The 24,771-nt window shown below is 45.6% G+C and overlaps 9 protein-coding genes across 9 annotated transcripts; 6 read left to right on the top strand and 3 right to left on the bottom strand.

Moving 5' to 3' along the window:
• Positions 1 to 105: 105 nt before the first annotated feature.
• On the bottom strand, positions 106 to 3,795 carry N7533_006572 (DUF3433 domain-containing protein; the record flags this gene model as incomplete). Its single annotated transcript, XM_057103222.1, has 1 exon — positions 106 to 3,795. One exon carries the CDS (start codon positions 3,793 to 3,795, stop codon positions 106 to 108), a length of 3,690 nt encoding a protein of 1,229 aa, XP_056958179.1.
• Positions 3,796 to 5,673: 1,878 nt separating this feature from the next.
• Positions 5,674 to 6,612, top strand: N7533_006571 (SDR family NAD(P)-dependent oxidoreductase; the record flags this gene model as incomplete). Its single annotated transcript, XM_057103221.1, has 2 exons — positions 5,674 to 5,737; positions 5,786 to 6,612. 2 exons carry the CDS (start codon positions 5,674 to 5,676, stop codon positions 6,610 to 6,612), a joined length of 891 nt encoding a protein of 296 aa, XP_056958178.1.
• Positions 6,613 to 6,851: 239 nt separating this feature from the next.
• N7533_006570 (uncharacterized protein) lies at positions 6,852 to 8,252 on the bottom strand (the record flags this gene model as incomplete). The annotated part of the gene is made up of 4 exons (XM_057103220.1): positions 6,852 to 7,787; positions 7,850 to 7,993; positions 8,057 to 8,158; positions 8,214 to 8,252. The coding sequence occupies 4 exons, from the start codon at positions 8,250 to 8,252 to the stop codon at positions 6,852 to 6,854; spliced, it is 1,221 nt and encodes a 406-aa protein (XP_056958177.1).
• A 426-nt stretch (positions 8,253 to 8,678) lies between these two features.
• N7533_006569 (uncharacterized protein) lies at positions 8,679 to 9,779 on the top strand (the record flags this gene model as incomplete). The annotated part of the gene is made up of 4 exons (XM_057103219.1): positions 8,679 to 8,733; positions 8,804 to 9,242; positions 9,293 to 9,537; positions 9,595 to 9,779. 4 exons carry the CDS (start codon positions 8,679 to 8,681, stop codon positions 9,777 to 9,779), a joined length of 924 nt encoding a protein of 307 aa, XP_056958176.1.
• A 21-nt stretch (positions 9,780 to 9,800) lies between these two features.
• On the top strand, positions 9,801 to 10,222 carry N7533_006568 (uncharacterized protein; the record flags this gene model as incomplete). The annotated part of the gene is made up of 2 exons (XM_057103218.1): positions 9,801 to 9,818; positions 9,947 to 10,222. 2 exons carry the CDS (start codon positions 9,801 to 9,803, stop codon positions 10,220 to 10,222), a joined length of 294 nt encoding a protein of 97 aa, XP_056958175.1.
• A 385-nt stretch (positions 10,223 to 10,607) lies between these two features.
• On the top strand, positions 10,608 to 10,937 carry N7533_006567 (uncharacterized protein; the record flags this gene model as incomplete). The annotated part of the gene is made up of 1 exon (XM_057103217.1): positions 10,608 to 10,937. The coding sequence occupies one exon, from the start codon at positions 10,608 to 10,610 to the stop codon at positions 10,935 to 10,937; it is 330 nt and encodes a 109-aa protein (XP_056958174.1).
• A 3,453-nt stretch (positions 10,938 to 14,390) lies between these two features.
• N7533_006566 (uncharacterized protein) lies at positions 14,391 to 14,881 on the top strand (the record flags this gene model as incomplete). Its single annotated transcript, XM_057103216.1, has 3 exons — positions 14,391 to 14,471; positions 14,612 to 14,617; positions 14,675 to 14,881. The coding sequence occupies 3 exons, from the start codon at positions 14,391 to 14,393 to the stop codon at positions 14,879 to 14,881; spliced, it is 294 nt and encodes a 97-aa protein (XP_056958173.1).
• A 4,568-nt stretch (positions 14,882 to 19,449) lies between these two features.
• N7533_006565 (uncharacterized protein) lies at positions 19,450 to 19,767 on the top strand (the record flags this gene model as incomplete). The annotated part of the gene is made up of 1 exon (XM_057103215.1): positions 19,450 to 19,767. One exon carries the CDS (start codon positions 19,450 to 19,452, stop codon positions 19,765 to 19,767), a length of 318 nt encoding a protein of 105 aa, XP_056958172.1.
• Positions 19,768 to 20,232: 465 nt separating this feature from the next.
• On the bottom strand, positions 20,233 to 24,739 carry N7533_006564 (Male sterility NAD-binding; the record flags this gene model as incomplete). The annotated part of the gene is made up of 2 exons (XM_057103214.1): positions 20,233 to 23,353; positions 23,400 to 24,739. 2 exons carry the CDS (start codon positions 24,737 to 24,739, stop codon positions 20,233 to 20,235), a joined length of 4,461 nt encoding a protein of 1,486 aa, XP_056958171.1.
• Positions 24,740 to 24,771: the final 32 nt, after the last annotated feature.

Raw genomic sequence — 24,771 nt, 5'->3', positions numbered from 1 at the left:
ATGCCCAGGTGGCAATATGATAGCGCTTCAGAGTCAAGATAAGGTAGTTGAAAGTTATTTCAAGTTATATGGTGTAATGTACTGTTGACGAAAGTAAGATCTATTCTATGTGCCTGAACTATGTACAGAATGGCTCAACAAAGTTCCGCCACTATCAGTCGAATTAATATCAGGCTCTCCGGTTCTGGATGGCTGTAGTGGTCCGTATATACCCAATTCATGACCCTCCTCCTCTATCGCAGGCTTCTCGTCGTAATCAAGGCCGAGCCGAGCATCGGCGTTGCCAAGATTGCCAAATTTGTACCGATGACCAAGTTTTCGTAAGTGTTCATTGCGTTTTTCTCCACTCCAGGTGCTGGTTTCGCGCACATCGTTCAACATCCTGCTGTGGAGGACCCAAGGGATCAAAGATCCGATTGAACGAGGAAATGGTGGGCCGGAATAATGCCCATGACGTAGCCAGAAGACACTCATGAGGATGGCAAGATCAATGGAAAGGATAACGATGATTGCAACAATTGTTGCATTGGATGGTTCAATGTACCACACAGCAGATGTAACGATAGCAGGGACACTTCTATTGGTGTTTCCTGAAAGTGTAAGAGGAGATAGGTAGAGATCCCGCTGGAGGCTTATGTAGGTACTGAAAGCTGTTTGATATGCAAGTTGCACAGTGCGCATGACGAGGGCTTGCTTTTGAGATTCAGTTGTCGGGGGAAGTTTATGATGGTGCTTATGAGTAGGCCGATGGGTGTGGGAATGTGGCGATGAAGAGCCTTGAGAAGCGGAGCCAGAAGCGAGAATATTGTAGACTTGGGATGTCACAAGCGCGTTCCAGGAGTTGTCGACTTGGGCATATCGCATAAAAGCACTATTGAATGATAATATGCTATCCGAGGCATTTTGGAACATTTGCCCACTCGTGATCGAGCTAGCATGTATAGGCTGGTAGTAAGAAACGATCCCGTCAATGTCGAAATTCAATCGAAAATCTTCAAGTATGATTTTAGGGCTACAGGAGAAGACTGTCGAGAAACCCCCACGGGAAATTCGAGTATCGTTTGATTCTCCAAGGCCAACAGTGAAAGACATCTGACAAGCGCGGCTTGAATTCAAGGCGGTACTGAAATAGAGCGATCCGTTGTATGTTCTCGATGACGTATCGAGCGCACCTGGCGATTGCATCTCTGCTGTACAACTTGATACTGTTGCGTCCACGGAGGCATTATAGGTCCAATACGAGGAATTGGACGAGCTATGAATGTAAGATGCCTGGCCACACTGAAGCTCGACCCCGACCCCACGCGTTTGAGCGGTATAGATGGCCTGGTCCACGTATTGGGCGTCGGGATCATTTACTCCAAGGGGGTAGAACGACAGGTTGGCAGTATTCCAAGAAAGCATCGGCTTTCCGATGAGCAGAACATCGGAAATCAAATTGGTTCCACTGAATTCGGTCTGAATATATGGATTGCCAAATACCGACGTATTATACTGTGCGGTGACAACTTTAGTATGGTCCGTCCATGTATCAACAGAGGGTTCAAACATTCCACTGCTGGCGATGGTGAGGCCAAAGTCAAAGATACATATCACAGAAAGAATGACGAGGAGAGGTGGTCTTCTGTCACGAAACTGACTCCAAATCGTCAGAGGAGTGTGAGAACCGAAATTAGCCGCCAAGGACTCTTTGGATGTAGCCATTCCCTCGCGGAGCTGCACCCATGGCTCAATGCTACCAATGTGTCGGTGGACGGAGACAAAGAGAGAGCTGATCATAGAGGCGACAACAGTCGGGCCATAGTCCAAGAAGAGCCAAAGTACCGTAGTGCCTGTAGAGTCGGATGTATCAAATTTATCCAGACGAATAAATTGAAACGATATTCCGAATGTAATGAGTACACCTGTCATGAGCAGACATTCTATCAGAAACCAAAGAGGCGTCAAGAAATGCGGTCGCGTATTGAGTTGCATTCTACCCGGAGCTCGGTTCTCTGCTCTGGGCGCCTGGCCCTGGCGTGGGGTTATCTCGATGTGCTTGCCATCAGGCCCATCAATCATTTTACACCACAGAGACCGGGAAAAGCGGCGAAGTTGTCGAGGAGTTGCACGACAATAATCCATTCCAGAATCCGTGATATGGCTTAGCGAGGAGAACATGTCTGTCACAAGGGCACATTGCGCTGCGATCGGACCAGGATCTGAACGAAGAAAGTTTGGTCGTAAAGGGTATAGAAAGAACATCACCAGGAGCAACAGGGCTGCCGATAGCAAAAGAACCTCGGCTAGAGTAGCAGTCTGAGATGTGACACTATATATGATGGTCAAGGTGCTGTGGTTGGCCGGGATCCGAGTTGGATCTGCTGTTGTCTTGAAGAATCGGTTCATTGAGGAAACAAAATGATGATTCCAAGTCTTACCAATGTCCCGTTGGTACTCAGCGAGACTGATACGATCGGACTGGGGATCAGCCAAAGAACTATCGGAGCCGGAGACCAAGGAAGTGAACTCTGATTCTCTTTGGTTCCATCGCCCGCGACCATCGCGAGGAAGCCTCGTGAAAAGCATACGTTGGAACTCTGCAAGGCCGAGATCCATAGAAGTGAGAGATCTTGTCGAGCTCGATATATTCGCCAAAGTGGCTATGGATGTGTTTGCTGGTAGGGTTATATCAGCATTAGAGCGTAGATATGTGCTTGTGCAGCCGAAGACACTGGCTTTAGATGATAAATTGTTCCACCTGGGGTTTACGTCGATGGAGATCCCAAATAGTGAAAGGGGCGTACATCCGTCACCGTCCCAGGTGAAAGTTGCACTGGAATTTCCATAGAAGCCAAGAGGCTCCCAGTACATAAGCTGAGGCAGTCGACTGTCGGGCGGGTAGGTGCTGTTCAGAGATATTTTGATGTCACAATTGGAAACCACTTTAGTGCCCGAAGAGCTTTGAATCGACAAGTTGGGAATGTTCCATTCCAAAAGTGGCATGCCATTTGTAGAATCAAATATCTTCCCAGGCATGACTGTGTTGGAATGGGTTTCCACACAACTCATGTCAGACCAGTAAATGTCTTGGTTGAGTTTCCAGGTTGAAGTTCCCGTTCCCGGCCTGGAGTGTGCTGGCATTGAGATGGGCGGCATGGAATAACCAGGTACTTGATAGGCAAAGAATGTATCCACATGGGGTGCGGTGTGATTCCCGCGATGGGCTGCAACGTTCGCGAGTAAAGTGTTCTGTGACTCTAGGCTTATCAGACTGGGCCAGGTATCGAGATGCCTCGCGAAGACGATATTTGGCTCATCAAGGTTCACAAGGCCAGACAATACGGAGGGCAACATCATTCGTAGAATGATTGAAGTCGATGACACCGCCGCTACAATCCAATGTCGGTTTCGGATCGCCATGATGGGTGCCATGATGCCATAAAAGAAGCAGTAATTGGTGAAGAGAATGTCTCCGGGGGCACCGTTAGGTCTGGCGAGTTGAAAAAACGGCTCCAGTCGTAGAACATCCAAAGCGCAAACATTCCATAACGCCACTGCTAGGATTGCAAACGCTGTGGGTACATATGTGTAAACCCCTGAGGTAAACCGGGCGAGGTCCTCGTATGACTTGACATGGATGATCCCATGGTGATGATTTGAGTACTGACGAAGAGCCTCGATGGAAAGTGCCATTAAAATAAAGAAGCTAGCCAGAGCAGAAAGGTAGGGACGCCTCAGAGAAGTTGGCAACCATGACCTTTTCTTGCTTGGTGGAATGCTTCGGCCGGTTGGTCCATTGTCGGACTCGGCCATGTCTGCCTCATGGGCCCGTTGAGCCACAAAAATGTTATTGGATCATTGGCAATGGTAGATGAATTGTAAATCCTTCAGTAGTCACAATGTGCTCGTGTCGTGCGGTCGCTGAAAACTGCCTTTCACTCCGTGTCAGACATCGAGGCTTGGCTAGAGGCGTAGCCTCCCCACGTGACTGGGGCATGCCGGAAAATAACGAGAAACAATTAAAGTTTTAAGTATAGATCACGTGGGAGTGTATGTAGTAGTATTTTCGTCACGTGATATGGTCTAGCCAATCTATTGATAGATTTTATAGAATGCGCCTGCAATTACAGTGCTCCGTATCTTCTCCTCTCCCCATTTCTTTTACTGAACTGGATTGTCCAGAACCTCAGATCGATGGGGCCTCATTTTGGAATTGGCAAGGAGATATAGGTACACTGTACCTTCCAATTATCTCTCGAAAGGGGGCCTCCAGAGATGTGCAATGGCTGGGCTTCACCCACCACCCATGTTCTCCTCTGAAACATCCCGACCGATACAATTTTAACCTAAATGTCCCTCAATTTACTGACATTTTCAAGCTTAGGGGCTCCTAGAATTACGATAACTGGCACCAGTCCATCTATATCGCATTCTAGAACCAAGGCGTATGGGTACTCGTGACTAGCTTGGAGCCACTACTGGCACTGGACCCAACTCCGGACTAGTCTAGTAGGACTTGACAGATATCTTTATCAAATCAACATCGCTAAGACAGATCAATATGTATGTGGACAGGACAAGTAAGAGAGACCGTAGAACACTTTCTCTTTTGATATCAGAAGTAGACCGCACACCAGACAAGAATGCTGCAATGTATCTACACTTACGGAGGAAATATATCCTTCTTTCTAGGCGGAAAGTCACTGTTGGATGATCAGAACTGGATGCCGAATCTAGAAGCAGTGCGAGCCTTAATACGGTTTGCAATCGTTACGAGCCAACTGGACGCCACTTGGTCATGTCGACCAACACAGATCAATCGTACCCTCTCCTAACCCGAATCTCAACCCTACCAACTACCTTGTGCCAAAGACGGTGGAAGCGCTTCAACTGCCGAGGATAGGATATTGAACACTTAGAGAAGCGCCTTCAAGCCAGTCTACTAACTAAATACTAACTTACAAGAACTCGTACAGATATTAACATCTAAGATGACACGCGCTGAAAAGAATCTTGTAGAGGCTCCAATGAGTCACAGCATTAGCTAAGGTATATAAATTTAGATTAGTGATAGTTGCCTTTTCGGTTCAGCCGCCGGGCGTTATAGTGTGTGTGTACTCTGTTAAATCCTTCCAGATTCCGGCCGTATAAGGCTGCAGTAGATAGATTGCAAAAAGCTATTGTGCCAAAAACATATAACCAGACTGCAATTCTCTGTTTGCTAAATTAGGATCCTGTTACTTGACTATCAAGGCTCAACTTGAAATGCTCCGTCCTACTAAATATTATGACCACGGGACATGCGAGGCGGTCGGGTAGATAGTAATGAGGTAAGCAAGCGAGTAACGTCATTCTGATCTAGCTACAGATACAGGACTGCTAAGAACATGGATAGTCGATACAAAATTCCGGATTTTTAATATTCAGGAAATTAAAGCCTGTTTTATGAATGGTGTCCGTCATAATTGAAATCCAAGTTTGTCTTTCATAGCAACTCTTTATAAATTTACCAGTAACTAATCATGTCATACTATGTATTTCCATCCATAATACGCAACTATTTGAAAACACAAGTCTAGTCGAATATTCTATACAGGCATCAAATCTGCAACAAGTGTCTGGATTCGAAATAGCGACCTTTTTGGCAACCGACGAAATTACTGCTTGACCAATTGGAAATCATCCGCTGCAATGGAGGCTCAGGAAAACAACAAAAGATTCCAGCTGGAACATCTTTTCAATGTTAAGGACAAAGGTAGCGTAAAACAAATTCGGACTTCAGGATGAGAGCTAATTGAAGTAGTGGCCTTAATCACCGGTGGTGGCTCGGGAATCGGTCTCATGGCCACGCAGGCGCTCTCTGTCAACGGTGCAAAAGTGTATATCACTGGCCGGACACAGGAAAAACTTGACAAGGTCGCTAGACTATATAATCAAAATATTAGTGGTCAAATTATTCCCATCGCCGCCGACGTTACCGACAAAGCATCAATTGACAAGCTTGTGAAAGAAATCAGCTCGCGCGAGAAATTTCTCTCCATTCTGATCAATAATGCTGGGATCTCCACAGGCGCACAAGAAACTGAACCCAAGAATGCTGAAGAGTTTCGCCAGAATCTATTTGAGCATCCATCAGGCGATATCGGTGCATGGGATGACACTTTCCGCACAAACGTCTCTCAGCTCTTCTTCATGACAACCGCATTCCTCCCGCTACTTGAGAAAGGTTCTCAGCAGGAGCATGGATGGTCCAGTACCGTGCTCAATATAACCTCCATCTCAGGAATTGTCAAGGTTTCCCAGCATCACTTCGCATATAATGCCTCCAAGGCTGCTGCCATTCATTTGACCAAAATGTTAGCCCATGAGGTCATGACCTCACGATTGCCAATCCGGGTCAACAATATTGCTCCTGGCGTTTTCCCGAGTGAGATGACTACATCTGACAGCGACGAGAAACAAAAGAGTTTTATTCCGAAGGATAAATATGAACAAAAGACCGCAGCAGCTCGACCAGGAAAGGATGAAGATATGGCAAGTGCCATTCTTTTCGCCACTACAAATCAGTACCTGAGCGGACAAACCATTCCTGTTGATGGCGGCTATGTTCTTGTGGCTGGATCTCTTTAAAAATTTCGGATAATTCTATTACTGTCTTTACAACTCTAAATGAAATTGCGTATGTCATGGGATCAAAATCGTAACAATGTTCATTGTCAACTTTTTCAAGTTATTAAAGATTTCTTTTCCATCTAAATCTAAGAGCAGATAGATGTACACAACATTTTAAATTCAATCTTCTGGCACTTGTACCGTAAGTTCAATTGCTAATTCCTTCTTTTTTTTTTTCAATGTACATGATATTCTCGTTAAAGTGTAGCATAAGCCCGATATATTGTAAGACCATTGTCAGTCGCAAATTGCAACTTGGCATCCGGGCCAGAAAAAAAAACGCTTCCTTCACCCAAATTCAGAATTTTCCCATCCCCGAGAACCTTCATTTTTCCTGAACCCCCAGTCACAACTAGGATGCTAGGAGCTTGCAAATCGGTATGAGTCTCCGACTCCTTTGCAGCCAAGTTCGTAGCTAGAACATTGAATTCACTGAACGGAGGCGTGTATTTGACAGTCTTCTCGTTGATTCCCATCAAGCTTGGCTGAGCTGGTAACAGTGCAGCCGCTTCGTCATGTGGCTTAAAAGTCAGAGCTGATGTGAACAGCTCGATATTGTCTCTGCTGGCGCGAGGGCAGAAACCCGTATTCAGGACATTGTCTGATCGAGCCATGCATTCAAGAATATCCCCGGATAACCAAGCATGAATACTATCTGCTGGCACACACACAGCCTGGCCTGGCTCCAGTGTCATGAAATTCATCAGCAGTGAGGCGACTAGAAGTCCATTGTCCGATTCCGAATATTGTTCGCTTAATCTTTCCAAGAGATTTGGTATGTACTGATTCTTTTCTCCGAGCTCTGATTGAGGAGTGGATTTCAAACTTTTGACAACATCCGAAACTGTGTTCGATGAAAGTTGCAGCAGAGTTCGACAGACCTCTCTCAAAGTTGCCTCATTGACAGTGTCATGCTGGGGCAAGATTGCCTGGAGAGGACCAAGCTTTAATATGCCCGCGAGCTCTCCAACGGGCTTAAAACCGACAAAAAGCTCAAATCTTGTCAACGCGACCGCAATCTCAGGCTTGTGGTTGGTATCCCTAAACTTGATGGGATCTTGCGCATGGAGTTGCTCGGCCAACTTTTTGTCTGGGTGTAGCTGCAGCGGCAGGGCCTTCGCGAAGGAGAGAATCTGATTTTATTAGGATCAGTCCGACATCATGATATCAAAAATCATAAAAATTACGCCCTTACCTTTGGCAAAAACGGAACTTCTCTTCCGTATTTCTCACTGTATGTTTCCCCAAGTAGGATGGGGTTCCTCTTCACATGGTCGGAAAGCAGCTCGCCGCTTGAAGCAAGTCGAGACGGCACAGAAGGGTAGGTACCCATCCACATCTATCGATTTGAAGAATAAGTTTCCCCAAGAGCTATTGAGTATGATTCGCGTGAAGCACCAACCTCCGAGTAAGTTTCTGAATCATCTAGCGGGCTTGCGCCGGGCATCTGTGACCACAAACGACCGGCGAGAGATTCATTGCCTTTCTTACCCCATTCATCATGCTAAAGCATGTCAGTGAGCATACTTTATGCATAATTTAAACTCGAATTGTCGTACCTTGCACTCGCATTGAAGTTGTATGACACCATCTGCCATAATTGAAAAATAGACCGCGAAAAAGCGGCGTCGATAACAACGGTTTACAATGTCCCCCAAATAGTTAGAACATGATAATATTTGAAGGAAGGGCTAGAATTATAGCTAAAAGTCCATCAAAAAATTGACTTCATTATACGTCATACGGGAGCCGCATCTTGCTACACTCGGCTTTTGAGTTTCATGCGGTCCATTCCTGTTTTTCGTACGGTCGCTGATACGCTGGTTCGCTGCCGCGGCATTCCATGTTTGAAAGCTGGGTAAAGCGCTGATGACAGGTTTCATGATTAAAATATCCAGAATATTTTACCCCCCTAGTTCAGCAATTCTTCACGTCATACTGACACAAGAAAGCTGCATATAGGGTATGCATAGACTGCGAAAAGTCTCGAAAATGATTCCTTTACCTCACCGGACATTTTCGCCATGCAGCAGGAAACTCAACACGGCCCGCAAAATCCCCAGTCTCAATTTGAGCAAGGTGCGTTACGAATCGGCTGGTGCATGTCGAGAGAAAATTTAGTTAAAACAGATTGTTGAAAACCTTATAGGCCACAAGGTTCCTATCCAACACCTTGAAAAGCCTGGTCGACAGCAGGAACTTGCAGACCCAAAACCAACAAACACCCAGCTCCCGACAGAAGACAATGGATACCAGACGTACAAAGCAGCTGGTAAGCTGAATGGAAAAAGGGCAATTATCACTGGTGGTGATTCAGGCATCGGCCGCGCGACTGCAATACTTTACGCAATGGAAGGCGCTTCAAGCTTGATCACATATCTGCCCGAAGAAGAGTCAGATGGTCAGGAGACCGTACGAAGCGTCGAGGAGTATGGTCAGAAATGCTATACAATCGCATTAGATTTGCGTGAAAGCAATAACTGTAAGAAAGTTGTTGAAAAGGCTTTGGAATACTTGGGAGGGATTGATATTCTCGTCAACAATGCTGGGACTCAGAACATGATCGAGGATATTAAAGATCTAACAGAGTAGGCTGATCAAAAGAATTTCTTAAGTCCAGGCGCTTACAAGATCACAGGGATCAATGGGAAAAAACATTCGCCACAAACATCGACTCGGTTTTTTATCTCTCAAAGTACACTCTGCCGCACCTCAAGAACGGTTCCTCTATCATTAATTGCGCCTCTATAAACGCTTACATTGGTCGACCGGACCTTCTGGATTACACATCAACAAAGGGTGCGCTCATCTCGTTCACTCGAGGGCTGTCGAATCAACAGATCAAAAATGGCATTCGGGTTAATGCCGTGTGTCCTGGACCTGGTAAGTACTAATATGATGTCAATAGTTACTAGGTTAAGTGTTTCTGACATTCATTAGTGTGGACTCCTCTGATCCCGGCGACTATGAATACGTCTGCCCAGGAGCAGTTCACTTCTCCAATGGGTCGACCAGGTCAACCTAGTGAAATTGCCACGTGTTTCGTGTTCCTTGCGAGCCAGGATAGCAGTCTGATCTCTGGACAGAGTCTTCATCCGAATGGTGGTGTTGTCGTCAATGGCTAGGAGAGAGGCATGTTTATCGACATGGAACTCGAAATTGGCGTTATAGAACTAAAGGAGATTCCATGAAGCAGAAACATCCAGCCGGATTTGTTACAATTGCCATAGATCGAAGAACAACTTTGCATTTTTATAGTCTTCATTGAAAAGTTCTTTCCAATTGTGACCAGGTTAGACAAACATTGCAGGCTCCTATTGGTTCTGTCCATGTAACAAGGCAGTCGAGTAGTGGCGAAAGCTGCCCGATTACCATTTCTAGTCGTAGTATTGCGGGTATCGTCCTCGGTTTGATTTCAGGGACGCTGCTTCTTATCTGGCTCTGGCGTGCTTGTCAATTGTCTGGTGCTACAGGCAATAACACCAGCTCTGGAGTTATATATGAATCATCTGTTGTGAGCAGCTCCTCCGGTCGAAGGAGACGTCGCGGTTCCTCCGGCACTACATAAGTCAAGAGGGCCACGAGTACTCGATTATATAGAGATAAAGGGAGAAAACCAGCTTGAATATATGCGGCGGGCTATTGGTGACAAAGGCAAAGCATATAAGAAGATGCATGTTGTGGATAATATTTATTTGCGAGTTTGTTGATTATTGTCGAAGGAGCCTGGAATGGATGTATTTTTGATTTGATATTGGTCATCCTTTGTTATTATTTGGCTGTACAACGTCTTTGGGGAATTCGCTCTTATTATCAACAAGTATGACCATTCACTATGGTCCTTACTAAGCACACATTCGCGATGGCTACAAAGTAGCAGGGAATCATTGCTAAGACGGCATATTATCGGCGTCAGGATCAAAAGTACACATGTAGGTAGAAGAGGATACCATATGACAGACAACTGGATGGGACACCATTGCAAATGCTCGAAAGAAACTGGTCCGGCAAATCGCTCATCCGGTTCATGGGATCATATCACGCCTAGAAGACTGAGAAAATACACAAGCGCGGGTTTAGACAGGGATGTGAATGTGACAGAATGGACAGAAGAAGAGGGTAAGAAAAAGATAAGAAAGAAGGAAGAAAAATCATACAAAGGCTTTCGTCTCGTCGTCCGGTCATCGGGAGAAGACCTTGACCACACCGTCTCCACCACCACTGACGACCCAGCGTCCGTCACGGCTCCAGACTACGGCGCAGACACCTTCGCCGCGCATTAAACGATGGCTAGTCAGTTCCTAAGTACAGCTTCGCTTCTCCAGGTTCCAGAAACGGAGACTAAACATTCGCTCACTATTAGCTGATTATGAAGCTTCTAGACAATGTAATCCTGTACTGGTAAACGGCAATTACTAGAGGGCAGAATAGGTATCAAGAATGATGCAAAGATCTCGCTATGGTGAGCAAGTTAGCCGAGGATTGAAAGGAAATTTTGAATTATATATCAGATCAGACGGAACGAGAAATCCAAAGGAAGTGACTGAGCTAAAGATCAAGAGATATGGTATTGAGAAGAGAGAGTTTTGAATGAATTAGTATCTCTTAAAACAAATAATGAACAGGTGGAAGGAGAACTATCTACGTAAGGTTGAAACCGTGAGATACATAGCTTAGATATCTTACAAAATTATTATCCTTTTTATTTCTTACATAAGTGGCGAGAAGTAAGTGAAACGGAAGAGATATCTTGATAAAGTGTCTCATCTCCTACTCAATACCCTTAGTAAAATGGAGTTGATATCTGGCTAGCCATAAGTGCTTAGGATACAGGGTAATTTAGGGAGTATTCGAGAAGCAAACGGTAAAGGTTGAGTTCTATCATGTGAAAATCTGATAGCTGGTGGTACCGGAACTTTTGATCCAGGGCCAGTCCATCATCTTTCGTCGGTTGAATTCCATTCGTGGTCACGCGCAGCTTTTCAAATACCGCCCGGTAAGTTCCACAAGGAAGCTTTGGGTTTTCAGGTCAGGAAAGAAGAGGGCTTTGGGGGCCGCGGGGTAAAATACTGCCCATATATAAATAAGGATTTCTTATCGCTAGGCTTTGGGTTAGATATTTCCTTTGTACAAGAAATAAGAGATAGATTTAGTCCTTGGTTTCTCAGTCTAGCGGAACCTATCTGCAAAACCCAGTCTGAAGCGTTTCGCAATATCCATTTTATGTCTCGTACGTAACCTTTTAACGTGAAATAACTGTTAAATAACAAACATGCCATAGGTATCGAGCCTGCATAATTTTTTACCTTTTTTTTAAAAAAAAGGAAAAAAAGGAAATTTCATTTTAAGTTCTCAGGTGGCAGCTTTAGAAATGCTCAAATAGTAATCTACTCACTCCGACATCCAAGCTTCAAATTCAGGCAAGCAACAACGGCTGTAGTATGGTTCTGCATCAAATAAAAATGACATCCGACGTCATGAAACATTTTACACGGTCTCTCTACGTTTTTTGGATGGCATTGTTGCGTACAAGGATCGTGGAATAGATCTTTGAGTTATATTCTGAGCTGTAACTTCTTACCGGCGAATATAATGCCGTCCACGGTAGATGCACCCAGAGAGATGGATGCGGTCGGCAGCTTTCTTTCCAGAAATGACTGGTCCGTTTTCGAGCAACTTGCAATCAGATCTGTGATTCTTATCTAACCACAGTCTGCCTTTGCTATACTTCATTAGATAGAAAATAATCGGTACGCTTGTAGAGCTCTATTTATTAGCTACCAAATACTTAGACGGCCCTTATTGAGCATTCACGCATCTACCAAGAAAATAATGAAGCTTCAAAAAGACACGGAAACTGAGTATGCGAACATTTTGGGACTTGCATACGAGTCTGCATGTATGGCTTGCAACGCAAAGTGTACAAGAGAAAGCCACACAATATATCCGTTTGATTCATTACTGGAAAAGTCGGGCTGGACAGACGTATTTAAGTAGTGGCGAGGGGATCAGGTGTTCAAAAGGTCTTTGTACAACAACATTGTTAAGGAAATTCCAAGCTTACGACACGCCAGGTGATACATTGACTTGAAATTACGTTATTCGATTACATATATTGTTCATGTCTGCATCGAAAATCCACATTATGGACCCCCAAACCTTGGAAACACCCACCCCAACAATCCCCTGGAAGTCTGCATTGGAACATGTTTCAGATCAACAAAACAAACACTGGTATTAGATTGCCTAACGTGATTGGTCGTCAAATATTCGAAGCGTACGCAAGTTTGGAATCTCTGGTCATGCTGTATGCAATCCGGCTTCGTACAAAAAATTCATAAGAAACAATACTCCCAGTGGCTCTTACTCCCAGTGGCTCTCAATGGCGCGAGTTTCTCACATGAATGTCTCGAGAAATAGTATTATTGTATAGCTTGGTTCAGAATCGACTGTCAACCACTAGAGGAGAACGGTGTATTTTAATGTTGAGAGGTCATATATCCTAGCGGTACCTGAGCGAGGCCTTGATTTTGTATCGTGTTGTTGTTGAAAGCGTTCAATTGTTTTGTATATTGTAGACCGCGCAACGCCTATGTCGGAAGCGATTTTAGTGGGTGATACACCACATTCACATCAATTATAATAGCAAACGAGGCGTCAAATAAAACCTCTGCTCCAGGCCTTTGATTAGCACTTATTTCGGTGTTGACTTGACGCATATCGGTGGTGTAACAGGTGTTTGAAAAGCAGAGGTTGGGGGGTGGACGCGAAAAACGCGCTACATGATTAGCGTGTGTAGTCAGACGTCTGGACCGCCTGCCTGCGACCGGAGTCAGCTAAGACCATTGTGAGTATATCAGTAAGGCCAATCATTACGACTTACAATTCACGTACATATGGTATGTTGCTCATCGCACTCCTTTCTCATTCGGGGGCGGGTCATGCAGCCAGTCTTAGTCTTACAATGGATTTGTCGTTTTCTCATGAGTCACTTTGACTAAGCATGACAGTTTATTTAAAGCGATCATGGCGAAATAAGAGCATAATCACTAGTAGGTCTTGAAAAAATTTCCCAGTGGGTGAGCAGATAAACTCTCCGTCTGCCAAGGCGCCAAGGCCGGCGAGTTTTGAGAACCTGCCCAGGGTTAACCATTCGCAATCTTCCATTAAGCCTAGTGGGTAGATCTAGGAGTGTATGTCGGATCCTATGGTCTGTTCAGACCGGGTAGATAGACTAATAATAAACCCAACCCCACCCCACCAGTAGTACTAATGAATGATTTCCTCAAGCTAGTGGGTATCAAATATATAGCGTTTGCCCCGTAGGCATGAAATGGATCACTCGCTTTTGCTCTTTTGTATATTATATTGGACTATGGAATCCAAGAAGAAATACTAAGAGGCCTTCATTTTATAGGTCACTAAAAAACTCGTACAAAAACTCTTAGCATGACATGAGTTGTCCATTGATACCAATGAGCTCTTTTGCAGCAAAAATAATGGTCAGTTACATGGATTATCTACGGGACCTATGCAAGCAAGCCGAAAAGGTAAAGTGGCCCAAGCAAGGAAATCCTTGATTTGAGTTCGAGTGCCGGAAGAAAAGGCAGCATCATGATTGGTCTTGATCCTGGAATTTTCGGACGATATCAGACAACAGCTTGAATTCACCATCTGAATCCCTGAAAATTGGTTATTTCGAGGAGAAAGAAATACAATCAAGCTCGAGATATAAAATGGCTCGTGATGCTTCCGACAATTTCTTAAGACAACAATATTTGCGATCACTTCGCTTCACTGGCTCCGAGAGAACCCTAGTAAGTCTCCTTTATAGCCCCTTTTGATAGAAATATAATAGCCTGACAAACAAGTCAATCAACAATCATGCAATTCTATTACCTTATTGCCCTTATCTGTCTGGCAGGCACTACGTTTGCTGCTGCTGCACCTGGCCCAGAGCCCGGTTTGTGATATGTTGTATCAAGACACGAGGATATCAATAACTAATCAATCTCCTCAGGTCCAGGGATTGAGCAACGAACTGAAGAGACTCAAGGAAATAGTCAGGGTGGTCAAGGAGGACCTGGATGGGGAGGGCCTGGATGGGAAGGGCCTGGAGGAGAGCATGGCGGTGGGGAACCTGGAGGAGGGCATGGTGGTGGGGGACCTGGAGGAGGGCATGGTGGTGGGGGACCTGGATGGGGAGGTGGATGGTAAGGAAAATTAAAACAGCACAGAGTGGTAGTGTATGGCCCAGTACCCGCATTAGGATGGAGGGAGAAATTGGTAGTGGTGGCAAAGTCCTCGAACCTGGGATCAAATATCGTCGTTTTTGGCTTTTACGCCAAACATGACAAGCATCTCGTTACGTGAAGACACAGATTGATTTACGGATTCAATGGATTTACCAGTGGATAATATTCTATGTAAATAAATCGTGAAGTACAGGGCCGCTCGAAATCAGGGCCACTTTAATTTTTTTGGACTTATTCCGGAACATTACCTCGCACGATATTATATCTTTTCTAGTCCTCGTGGTCGACATCGATGTTTGACCTCTACTAAGATATACTCTGCCGAAACATATCTATAATTCTGATAAAATTAGTTTTGCTTTGGGCCAGGGCAAGCCACAAAAGATTTTTCCTCATAATATATACCAAAGATAAAAAAAATGTTGCGGTGCGTTGACGAGCAAACTCCGTTGACCGCGGGTTGAGGGTGTGAGTCAACCTGTTAGGCGGTGTGCCGCATCTCAGGTGGCTATTAGCGGGAAACATGCTTATTGCCCATAGGCAAGAAACCGCAACCTGATTGCCCCACGTCCATTTTCTCAATTCTCATCTGGGGTTTCTTGGTTGGCACTTCCACTGGTGGCAACAAACATGGCTCCCAACCTAGCCAAGTCTACTCTCGTGTTTTTATGATATGATTGCCAGTAATGAACTAACTACCTCGCAGATAGCGAAAGCTGCAGGCTGTAGCAAGCACGCTATTATCAGATTCCGGTCGAACCTGCGACTATTCGGTAGTGTCAAAGCCCCTCCTATCAAACCTGGACAGCGACAGAGCATCACTCCGATCATGCTGGAAGCCCTGTGTGACCATCTACTCGACAAGCCGGATTTATACCTTCATGGAAAAGAACTATTCTTTCTTGATGAATTCGAAGTATCTGTAGCCCTGCATCGCTGATCGTAGATCATCGACGAAACTGTGACATTCAGGAACTTTATCCTCATGGCCATGGAGGACAGCTATCCATGCCTCAAGGAAAGTGCTGAACCCCATCCCATCCGTGAGGTAGTATGGGAGTGTCACAAACATTAGAGTTGCGTCAGCGAAGTTGATCTGGTCAACGAACAGCGGTGGGAGGTCCGAATAGACTAGATCATCAATTCCTTTAGGGTTCACTGCTCTGCGTATTAGAGGTTCAAGAACTCGTGTCGAGCCCAAAAAGGCGAGTTTGTCGTTTCCTTTAGGCAAGTTCGAGGCGACGGGGTGATCCGCAATACTGTTATCATATTCTGACGATCTGAAGATGAACCCAGGCGGGAAGCGTCATATTGCGCTGGAATATAGAGCTCAAATTTGGGACCATCAGGGTCATACTATAAGAGGGGTTATTGCCAGAGCACTAGTATAATGGTAGCAAAGAAGCAAACCCCTCGTCGCAGACGTCCTCCCATATGTTTTCAGTTTCCAATTTGCATCAACCGCTCTAGAGATTGGCGCAACTTGTCCGGCTCCAGTATATCATCGAATTTGAATGCTAATACAATATTTGCGTCCATGTATTCAGGCAACTCATTAATTGGTATGACCTCGTCTGTCAATACTTTTGCAGGCTGTTTGCGCCGAGCCCTGAACCAAGAGCCTAGTCCCATCTTCTGGTGGTCAATTCACTGTACTTGGTTGCTGTATGCTCAATTTCACTTGTAGCTGCCTGGCCTGGGCGTCACCGATGTCCAGTGCACTGAAAATCTGTGGCTTCGACACGGAGACATTTGAAGAGAACTTAGTTTCGTTGATAAAGGAATTGAAAGCATCCGGGACAAACCCGAATATCTTTTTTTTTTTTGCATTGGGGGCTGGGCGGCTCACCCCTTACAGGTTGCTCATACTACCGAAAGAGATCCTGCTCACTAAACTTCTTCATCACGTTAAAGAATGAGTGAGCCACTTAATTGTGGCAAATAAATTATGTGAAGCAACATTATCCCGTGGTAAAGATACGGAATAGTGCTGATCCGGTTATGTCAAGGTCCGAAGCCGCGGTATTCTGAAGTGGTGAAACAATTGTACAGTAGATAATCATGCATTAGTACCAATAATCATGCAGTAGTACCAATAATCATGCAGTAGTACCAATAATCATGCAGTAGTACCAATAATCAGGCAGTGGTACCAATAATCATGCAGTGTTACCTCAATATATTCGGGCCCGTCCCCGGGGGCAACGTTGACTGGGAACCCCATCTTACCAAGACCTTTCTAAGCGCGTCCCCATATGGGCCCTAAGTATACTCGGGTCCACCACCGCTAACAAAAGGCTTGGCGAGGGAGTCGGATTGGGTCAACTCAATAGCGCCACCGGTCCCACCCCCACGTCAAATCTTAAGAGAATTTTGTCATTTGTTCAATTCTGTCCGAGTGATGAAGGGATACGTTATCCATCACTAGCACAGACTTTGGCTCGGGCCATTTCCCACACTGATGGAGAAGCTGCGCGATAAAATCCCTGAAGACGAATGCGTCAGTTGAAGCATAGAATGCTCTAGACAAAACAATGCCGTCTTGTGTATATGCAGGCCGAATTTGATTGCGCTGACCATGACAAAATTTCGATAATTAAACCGGTGTACATTCCGTGTCAAAAAAGTTCTTCCCCACTTTCCGCATCACCCCACCAAAACTATCTACTCAACCAACACAATACCTAATTCCACGCGTAATATCCGTGAATTTGGGAATATTATTAGCGGAAATCGAAGAATTGGGTCCAATTTACCTGAATCTACGCGAGCAGCCATTATTACCGTATTTCAATGTGGTAAATTATAAACATAAGTTGCCACTATCTTTAATGTGGATTGTAAAATTGTGTATAATACTTTGAAGTGTTATAATAACCAAAAAGACTTTAAATTATGTCCTTGGAATGGTCGACTAGTTAAATATAATAACCGTACAAAGTGTTATGTTTACTGATTTATTTATTAATTTCCTTACTTAAGTCAGGCTGTACTTAAAGAATAAACTAGCGGATTATTAAAGTCTATAATTTGTTGGATACTGTATATATATGTATGATAAAAAAATAGAAATCCTTTTATTAGATCCCGTTGAAGAAGTTTAATACTTTATATAGATATTAACTTGTACAAAAATAGTATAATTTTACTAAGTTAGAGTAACTTATTTTCTTAGATAAATATCTAGTATTGAGATTTTAGGAGTGAAAAGGGCATGTTATATTACTATCGGAGGGTTACAGGTTTATATACACTAAGGTCACTAGAGTACGGTGACCGAAATAGGCCTGTAAGGCACTTCCAGGATCACATCCTCCCCCACCTAAGCGAAACCACGTCCTCGTGTTTTAAAGTAATCATCCCATACTGTAAGCTTTCGGACAATAAGACACGGTTCGTACACGTTATTTTCAGTCTAATCTTTCGAAGAACAAATAAAAAAGGCAATCAATATTATGTTGTTGTTGTGTCACTCTCAGGGACGTTCGTTCTTTGTCGTGAACGCTACTCATTGCTTGTTTTACTAGTCTCTTTCGGTAGCTATATAATTTATTATTATAGTAGTTTATTATAGTAGTAACTTCTACAAAATAGTCAAGTATATATTTAGCAGATTTACAACTTCCTTTCTTTTTTATTCTTCCTTCTTCATTATTTCTCTATCTGATCTTTTACTCTTAGGGTCTTCTTCCACTTAGTTTTCATATCTGTTTATTTTCTTCTTTAAGATAGGTAAGTTATTTTTATAGACTTCTTAGTATAATTATATTAATATTTTAGTATAGCTTCCCTAAATTGTAAATATTAAATTATCATTCCAGTATTATTACTAGTAACTTATATATTAAAGTAACTATTACTATATATCTCTTTACCATCTCTAAATCTCTATATCTGTTATAAGTTATAACTATTTGTATTATTTCTTAAGCTTTTATTAATAATTTAATAAAGCTAATTGTTATAGAGCTTGTGTTAAAGAGGGTAAGTATAACGGGCCAGGTCCCGATCTTTGGCCTAGGCTTGGCCTGTGTGATGTAATCTATCAGTTCCATAGGATACTTAGTCGCTGTGGGTTACCCTCTTTTTCTTATACTTCTCCAAGCTTTAGATAAACAGTATATAGGCACTGCTTAATTGAATCAATTTAGCTGTAGCCCTTTATATATCTAAAGCTTCCTCTTCCCTATAGAGTATTAGTAAAATAATAGCAACAGTCAGATAATACAAAATAATGTTGGACGAATAAGTGAGTAGAGCCTCTGTGGCTTAACAAAGAAATAACTCTATAGCGAATATTAAAGCTATAATATTAGTAATAATAGCTAGTGTTAACTAGTATTTTAGTTAGATAGAAGAGACCGAAGCTGCGACAGTAAGTAGCGTATACTGGCTGGAAAGCGAAAGCGAACACCAGCCTGATAAAGGTGATTTGACGATCAGTGTTACTGACTCTTTCTTCACCGAGGGCAACCTAGACGCGTGGATGTGGACCACGGCCTTTGCCTATGCTTATGTGGCCATCAACCACACCAATCTTATGGAGTACGAGTACCACGATGCTTACACAGGAGAGGTGAAACCTCATGTCCTAGCTCAGCATTATGGGGCCAGTGGATTTGAACTTTCCTATAAAGCAAATCTGCCAGGGGAACCTGACCGTGAGTCTATGAAGACCACTATGGCCTTCCACGAAAGTAAGGAAGATGAAATTGCTTGTGAGATTATGGCCGCTCTTATTGACACGTTCGCCTCATTTGCATCCACGGCTTTACCTGAACTGGCTCCAGAGATTGAAGAAGCTTCAATTGAAGGATCGGAACAATTTATGGCAAGCTGCGAGGATAGTGCCAGTTAATGCAAGTCATTCTGATTGAATAAGGCCTTAATGGGGAGGGGTCATATTGGTACTAGTTCTACTACGTATGGTAATTGTCATGTTGAGACTTGTATGAGCTGGATCAAGCGTGGCTCAAATCCTTTCATTGCACCACTTTGAGTCTTTCTTTAGTATACTAGTATTTGACAGTGGTGCTACTGGTATTACTACGGGTAGAAAAACAGAACTACTACTACTAGTGTAGCAGGGAACACCAAACCATGGAGGCCGAGACGCTTTCAATATTGCTTCTAGTTAGGTTTCCGACGGAATGTGTCAGACGACGCAAGCCTTAATCCACTCTCAATATCAAACGATCCTGCCAAGCAAATGTTTTTTACATTTTGGACGACTGAGTGGAAGAGGAGACTTCGCAGAGTGGCAGGGAGCTCAATAGGATCGGTGCAGGAGGATCCCAGACGGCCGTTGTCGGATTCCAGAAGATCAAACACCGGCCAAAGCAGATGCTCCCCCCCCAACTGCCATCATGCTTCCTTTCATCCGGTGTAACCAGCTGCTTCCTTGGCAAGGTTGGAGATGGCTGCCAAACATCTGGCTGCATGCTGTTGAGACAGCACGCCAGAAATCCGTTGCGGCAAGGCCATCGATGATGGACGTGATCTGGGGAGATTGAGGACCATCAGTGTGACTCTCTATTGAGGCTCGAGGTCCATCAAGAGTCTGACTGATGATCAAGCCCGCAACGAGGTCCACAGGAGAGATGTAGATCCACGAGTTGGGGTCCTCTTCATTGTTGTACACACCACAAGCCAGAGCGGAGCCCACCACACGCCAAAGATAGTCGCCCACATTCGCCATCCCGATGTCCGTAGATCCAATTATCCAGCCTGGCCGAATGATGTTCACGTGCAGATTATTGCAGGATGAATTTCGATCGAACTCTTTGATCGCCAGTTCGGACATAAACTTACTTTGGCTGTATCCATCGGCGGTGGACAAAACCTTGGCCAGACTACGATCGTCATCCCCGACTGGACAGCTGGGCAGGAGAGCCGAGACATATGTGAATGCCACAGGATATGCCAGCTGTGTCAAGGCACGTAACAGGTTAACCGTGCTTTCTGTGTTGACTGACTGAAGTTTGTGGTAATCTTGGCCCCAATGAACCCAGGCGCCGTTGTGAATCACACTGTCGAATCCTCCCTCCAAATTTCCACGGCCGCACAGTATCTTCCACCGACTTTCAGACAACCCCAAACAAGGTTTGGACAGACATCCCTTCCATGCCCGGATATGATTTCGGTAGGACTCTTTCCACCAGCCTGCGACATGAGCGCTTTGAACTATCCGCCGCATCGCCACCGTGTCTGACTCGGCGCGAACAAGAGCTGTGACCGACTGTACCCGAGGATCTTCAAGCAGAGCCTTCAAGATATGCGTCCCAAGAAAGCCGGTGCCACCTGTTAACAGAACGTGCCCAGTTCGAGCATTTTTCTCATCTGGGCCTACGACGAGACCATTGGAATCCCGCAATTTCCGTGACTGTACACAAATGCTACGTATTCTCTCTCGTAGAATTTGGTACTCTGCCCAAAGGTCCATTGTCACTGACGGACCGGGCTTCAGGGCTTGCATAGCAGGTGGCATCGAGATCATGAGAGCCACGTCGCGAATGGTTAAGCCGGCTCGAAAGAGTGGTGCCACGGACAGCTGAACGTCAAAGCGGCTGGAAATCGCCACGGAGATAGCCATCATATCGATAGAGTCCAGGCCAGTGCGAGACAGTGTAACATTCTTCCCCACCACACGGTTTCTGTCCACTTTCAACCGTGAATGAAGAACATCAGCCACCACTTCAGACACCGCCCACGCTGTGGTCTCCGTAGCTGCCAACGGGGCATCTCTCGCCTGGGCACCAGTACATCCGAGAGACAAGAGCATCTCGGGGGAGAGTAATTCAGCCGCGGCTCGAACCTTACGTCGATCGACTTTGCCGGAAATCGTGAGCGGCATTTGGCGCGTGAGGAACCACAGAGAGGGAATCATCACCGCCGGCACGGTGGCCGAGAGCTCCTGTTCAGCTTGGGAGACTGTGTGCGCGAATCGGGAATTTGGGGGAACAAACAAGGACCCATTTCTAGAATGAACCTGGGAAGTGGAACTGGAAGTGCTGAACATTTCCTCGTTTGACGTTTCAACCACTGCCACGAGCATAGGATGACCGTCTCCATCATTTGCGCCTGCACTCGGTTTGATTATGTCCGCCATGAGCGTAGTGAACTGGGATCCGAGAGCTTCCGTTAAATGGTGTTCGACATCCATTAAATTGAGGCGTTGTCCGCGCAACTTTACTTGATGATCTTTCCGGCCGAGGAAGAGACAGGTCCCATCGGGATTAAGCCGCACCAGGTCGCCTGTCTTGTACAACCTCTCCACAGAAGATGAACCCATGTTGCTGGTCCATTCGGTTTTATCCAAGAATACAGAACTGGACTTTTCCGGCTCGTTCAGATAGCCGCGGCCAACGATGCGTCCCTGGAGGACTAATTCTCCAATTGCCCCGATGGGCATCAAGCGATTGTGGTCATGCTGGTCCACCACCCATATCGAACATCCCATTCCCCTCCCAATATTGCGAGGGTCAACAGATTTGCCGTGTATGGTGTGAACGGTTGCTCCGGTGCAACATTCAGAAGGCCCATAACCGCACAATAACGTGACTGCGGTGGCCCATACTGCGACCTGGGATGGTTGTAACGTCTCCCCGACGGCGACTATAGTCTTCACGCTGGGAACGTCAGAAGGTGCAATGAGCCGAAGCATAGACGGAGTAAGGCACATCCATTCGGCTTGGTATTGCCGAATTGTTGGACCAATTCCCCAAGCCAGCTCTTCGGCAGATGGAATGCAGACACAGCCGCCGCTACACAGCGTCGTGAATATCTCGACCGCAAAGGAGTCGAATGCATATGAAGACAATTGCAAGACACGGCTACCGACTCCAATATGGAGTTTCTCACGCTGCGCAACTAGGGCAGAGCAGTAAGATCCATGTTCAATTTCCACGCCCTTGGGGTTTCCGGTCGAACCGGAGGTGAACACCACATAGAGCAGGTCGCCATCGTGCGAGGAGTCTACTTCATTGTCCACAGTCGGTGGCTGCATGCCATCCCCTGGCACCACCTGATCGGAGACCAGCAGGAGTTGAGGGGCAAAGTTCTCGCAGTATTTCGTACATGCAGAGGACGTTACAATCCACTGTGCCGCTACTGCATTACATATGCTTTGGTTTCGATCGTAGGCTGCATTGTGATCCAGTAGGACAAACGCTGCTCCGGTTTTTATGACGGCCAAAATGGCGATGACCAGCCACTTGGAGCGCTCCAGACAAATAGGAACAATAGCCCCTGCCCCAATGCCCACGGTACGCAGTCCAATCGCACCTATCTCAGACAACTGCTGTAACTCTTCGTACGTGAAAGACCCATCCCAGGCGCAAACCCCCCTGGTCTTTTGGGCGAATCTGGCATTGGATTTTGACGAGGCCATGAATCGTGTACTCAACGCGGCTGGGTCCAGGTAGTTCCCACTCGCATAGTTGCACCTGATCAGCTAAGCATAATCGATCCAGTTGATCAATGCAAATAGACGTTGCCTCATGCAATTGAGCCAGGATATGGCTGAACTGACGAAGAATACGCTCCCCCTGAGCCCGGGGAACGATTTCATCGTCACATAGGAGCTCTAACTCCCAACTCTGGTCCATCATGCCAGGGGTACATAGCAGGATTACCGAATACCCCGGAATAAACCCGTCTGCCCCCAGTCGCTCTTCGACAGATTCAAAAACCGCTGATTCCAGTGGTGCCTTTGGCGGCTGGATCACGACCAGGGTTTGGAACATACACGCTGAAGATGCATCATGACTGGTACGGGAAATGGAGGGCAATCCCGCATGCTGCCATTCAAGGGTTGACTGCATGTTTGCATGTGTCATTTGAAGCGCCTGGTCAACACGCATAGATGGATCGATCGTTTGACGAAAAGGAATGGTGGCCATCGTCGGCCCCATAATGCCATCTATTCCCGTCATTGAGGACAGCCTTCCGTTGCTGATGGTCCCGTAAACCACATCAGGACACTGAGTGTATAGTGAGATAAGGATAGCCCATGCCAAATGGACTCTGATTGCTGGGGTCACCTGAGGGCTAGTAAATACTGACGGATCACTTTCTCCCTTCCCTGACTGGGACTTCTGCAGGAGAGAGAGATGGTAGGCTAATCTGGTGCGGAGTTGGGGCGGCTGATTGTTCGCGAGGGACTCAGGAAAGACAGCCGAGTTGAGATCGAGAAAGTAGGAGCTCCAGAAATCCTGCTCACGAGCAAGATCTCGATCTTGAAGGAAGGAAACGAATCCCGAGAACGGCCGCAGAGGCAGTGATTCACCACAGTATGCGGCTTCCACATCTTGTAACATCATTTCCCACGACCAACCGTCGTATACTGCATGGTGAATAGTGACAACGAGCCGTGCCTTTGGCATGGAACCGTACTTTTCCTCTGCTCTGGACTCCGTGTCCGGGTCTATGAAACCGACGAGGAATAGAGGAGCTCCGGCACCCATCTTCATAGAACCTTCACTTGCCAAATAGTGTTCCTGAGAAGCGTAGCATTGCACCAAGAGCTCAGAGTAGGCCGTGACGACCTGGTAGTTCCCGATGGATGTTTGAATGATGCGGGTTCGCAGTATGTCGCTGGATTGAACCACGCTGTTCCATGCCTTCACCAAGCGGAGCCGGTCGACCTCGGGAGATAGCGTTAGCATGAATTGGTCGACATAAGCCCCGGAGCCAACGGAGTTGGCAGAGAAAAGACCCTCCTGAATAGGTGTACATGGGTAGATGTCCTGAATGGACTCCTCCCCAATGCCACATTGCTCTCGGGCCATTTTCAAAATCTTGATACGATCACTTCCATTTTCCGGGAGCATAGAATAATATGGGATCGCAGTAGGCTCATCCG

This window comes from Penicillium manginii, assembly GCF_028828005.1.
Source record: "Penicillium manginii strain IBT 31320 chromosome Unknown utg000005l:1.0-5665137.0:1.0-5668048.0, whole genome shotgun sequence".
NCBI classification, from domain to species: Eukaryota; Fungi; Ascomycota; class Eurotiomycetes; order Eurotiales; family Aspergillaceae; genus Penicillium; species Penicillium manginii.
Note: the sequence above shows the minus strand (reverse complement) of the source record. Positions and strands in the feature narration are given on the sequence as shown.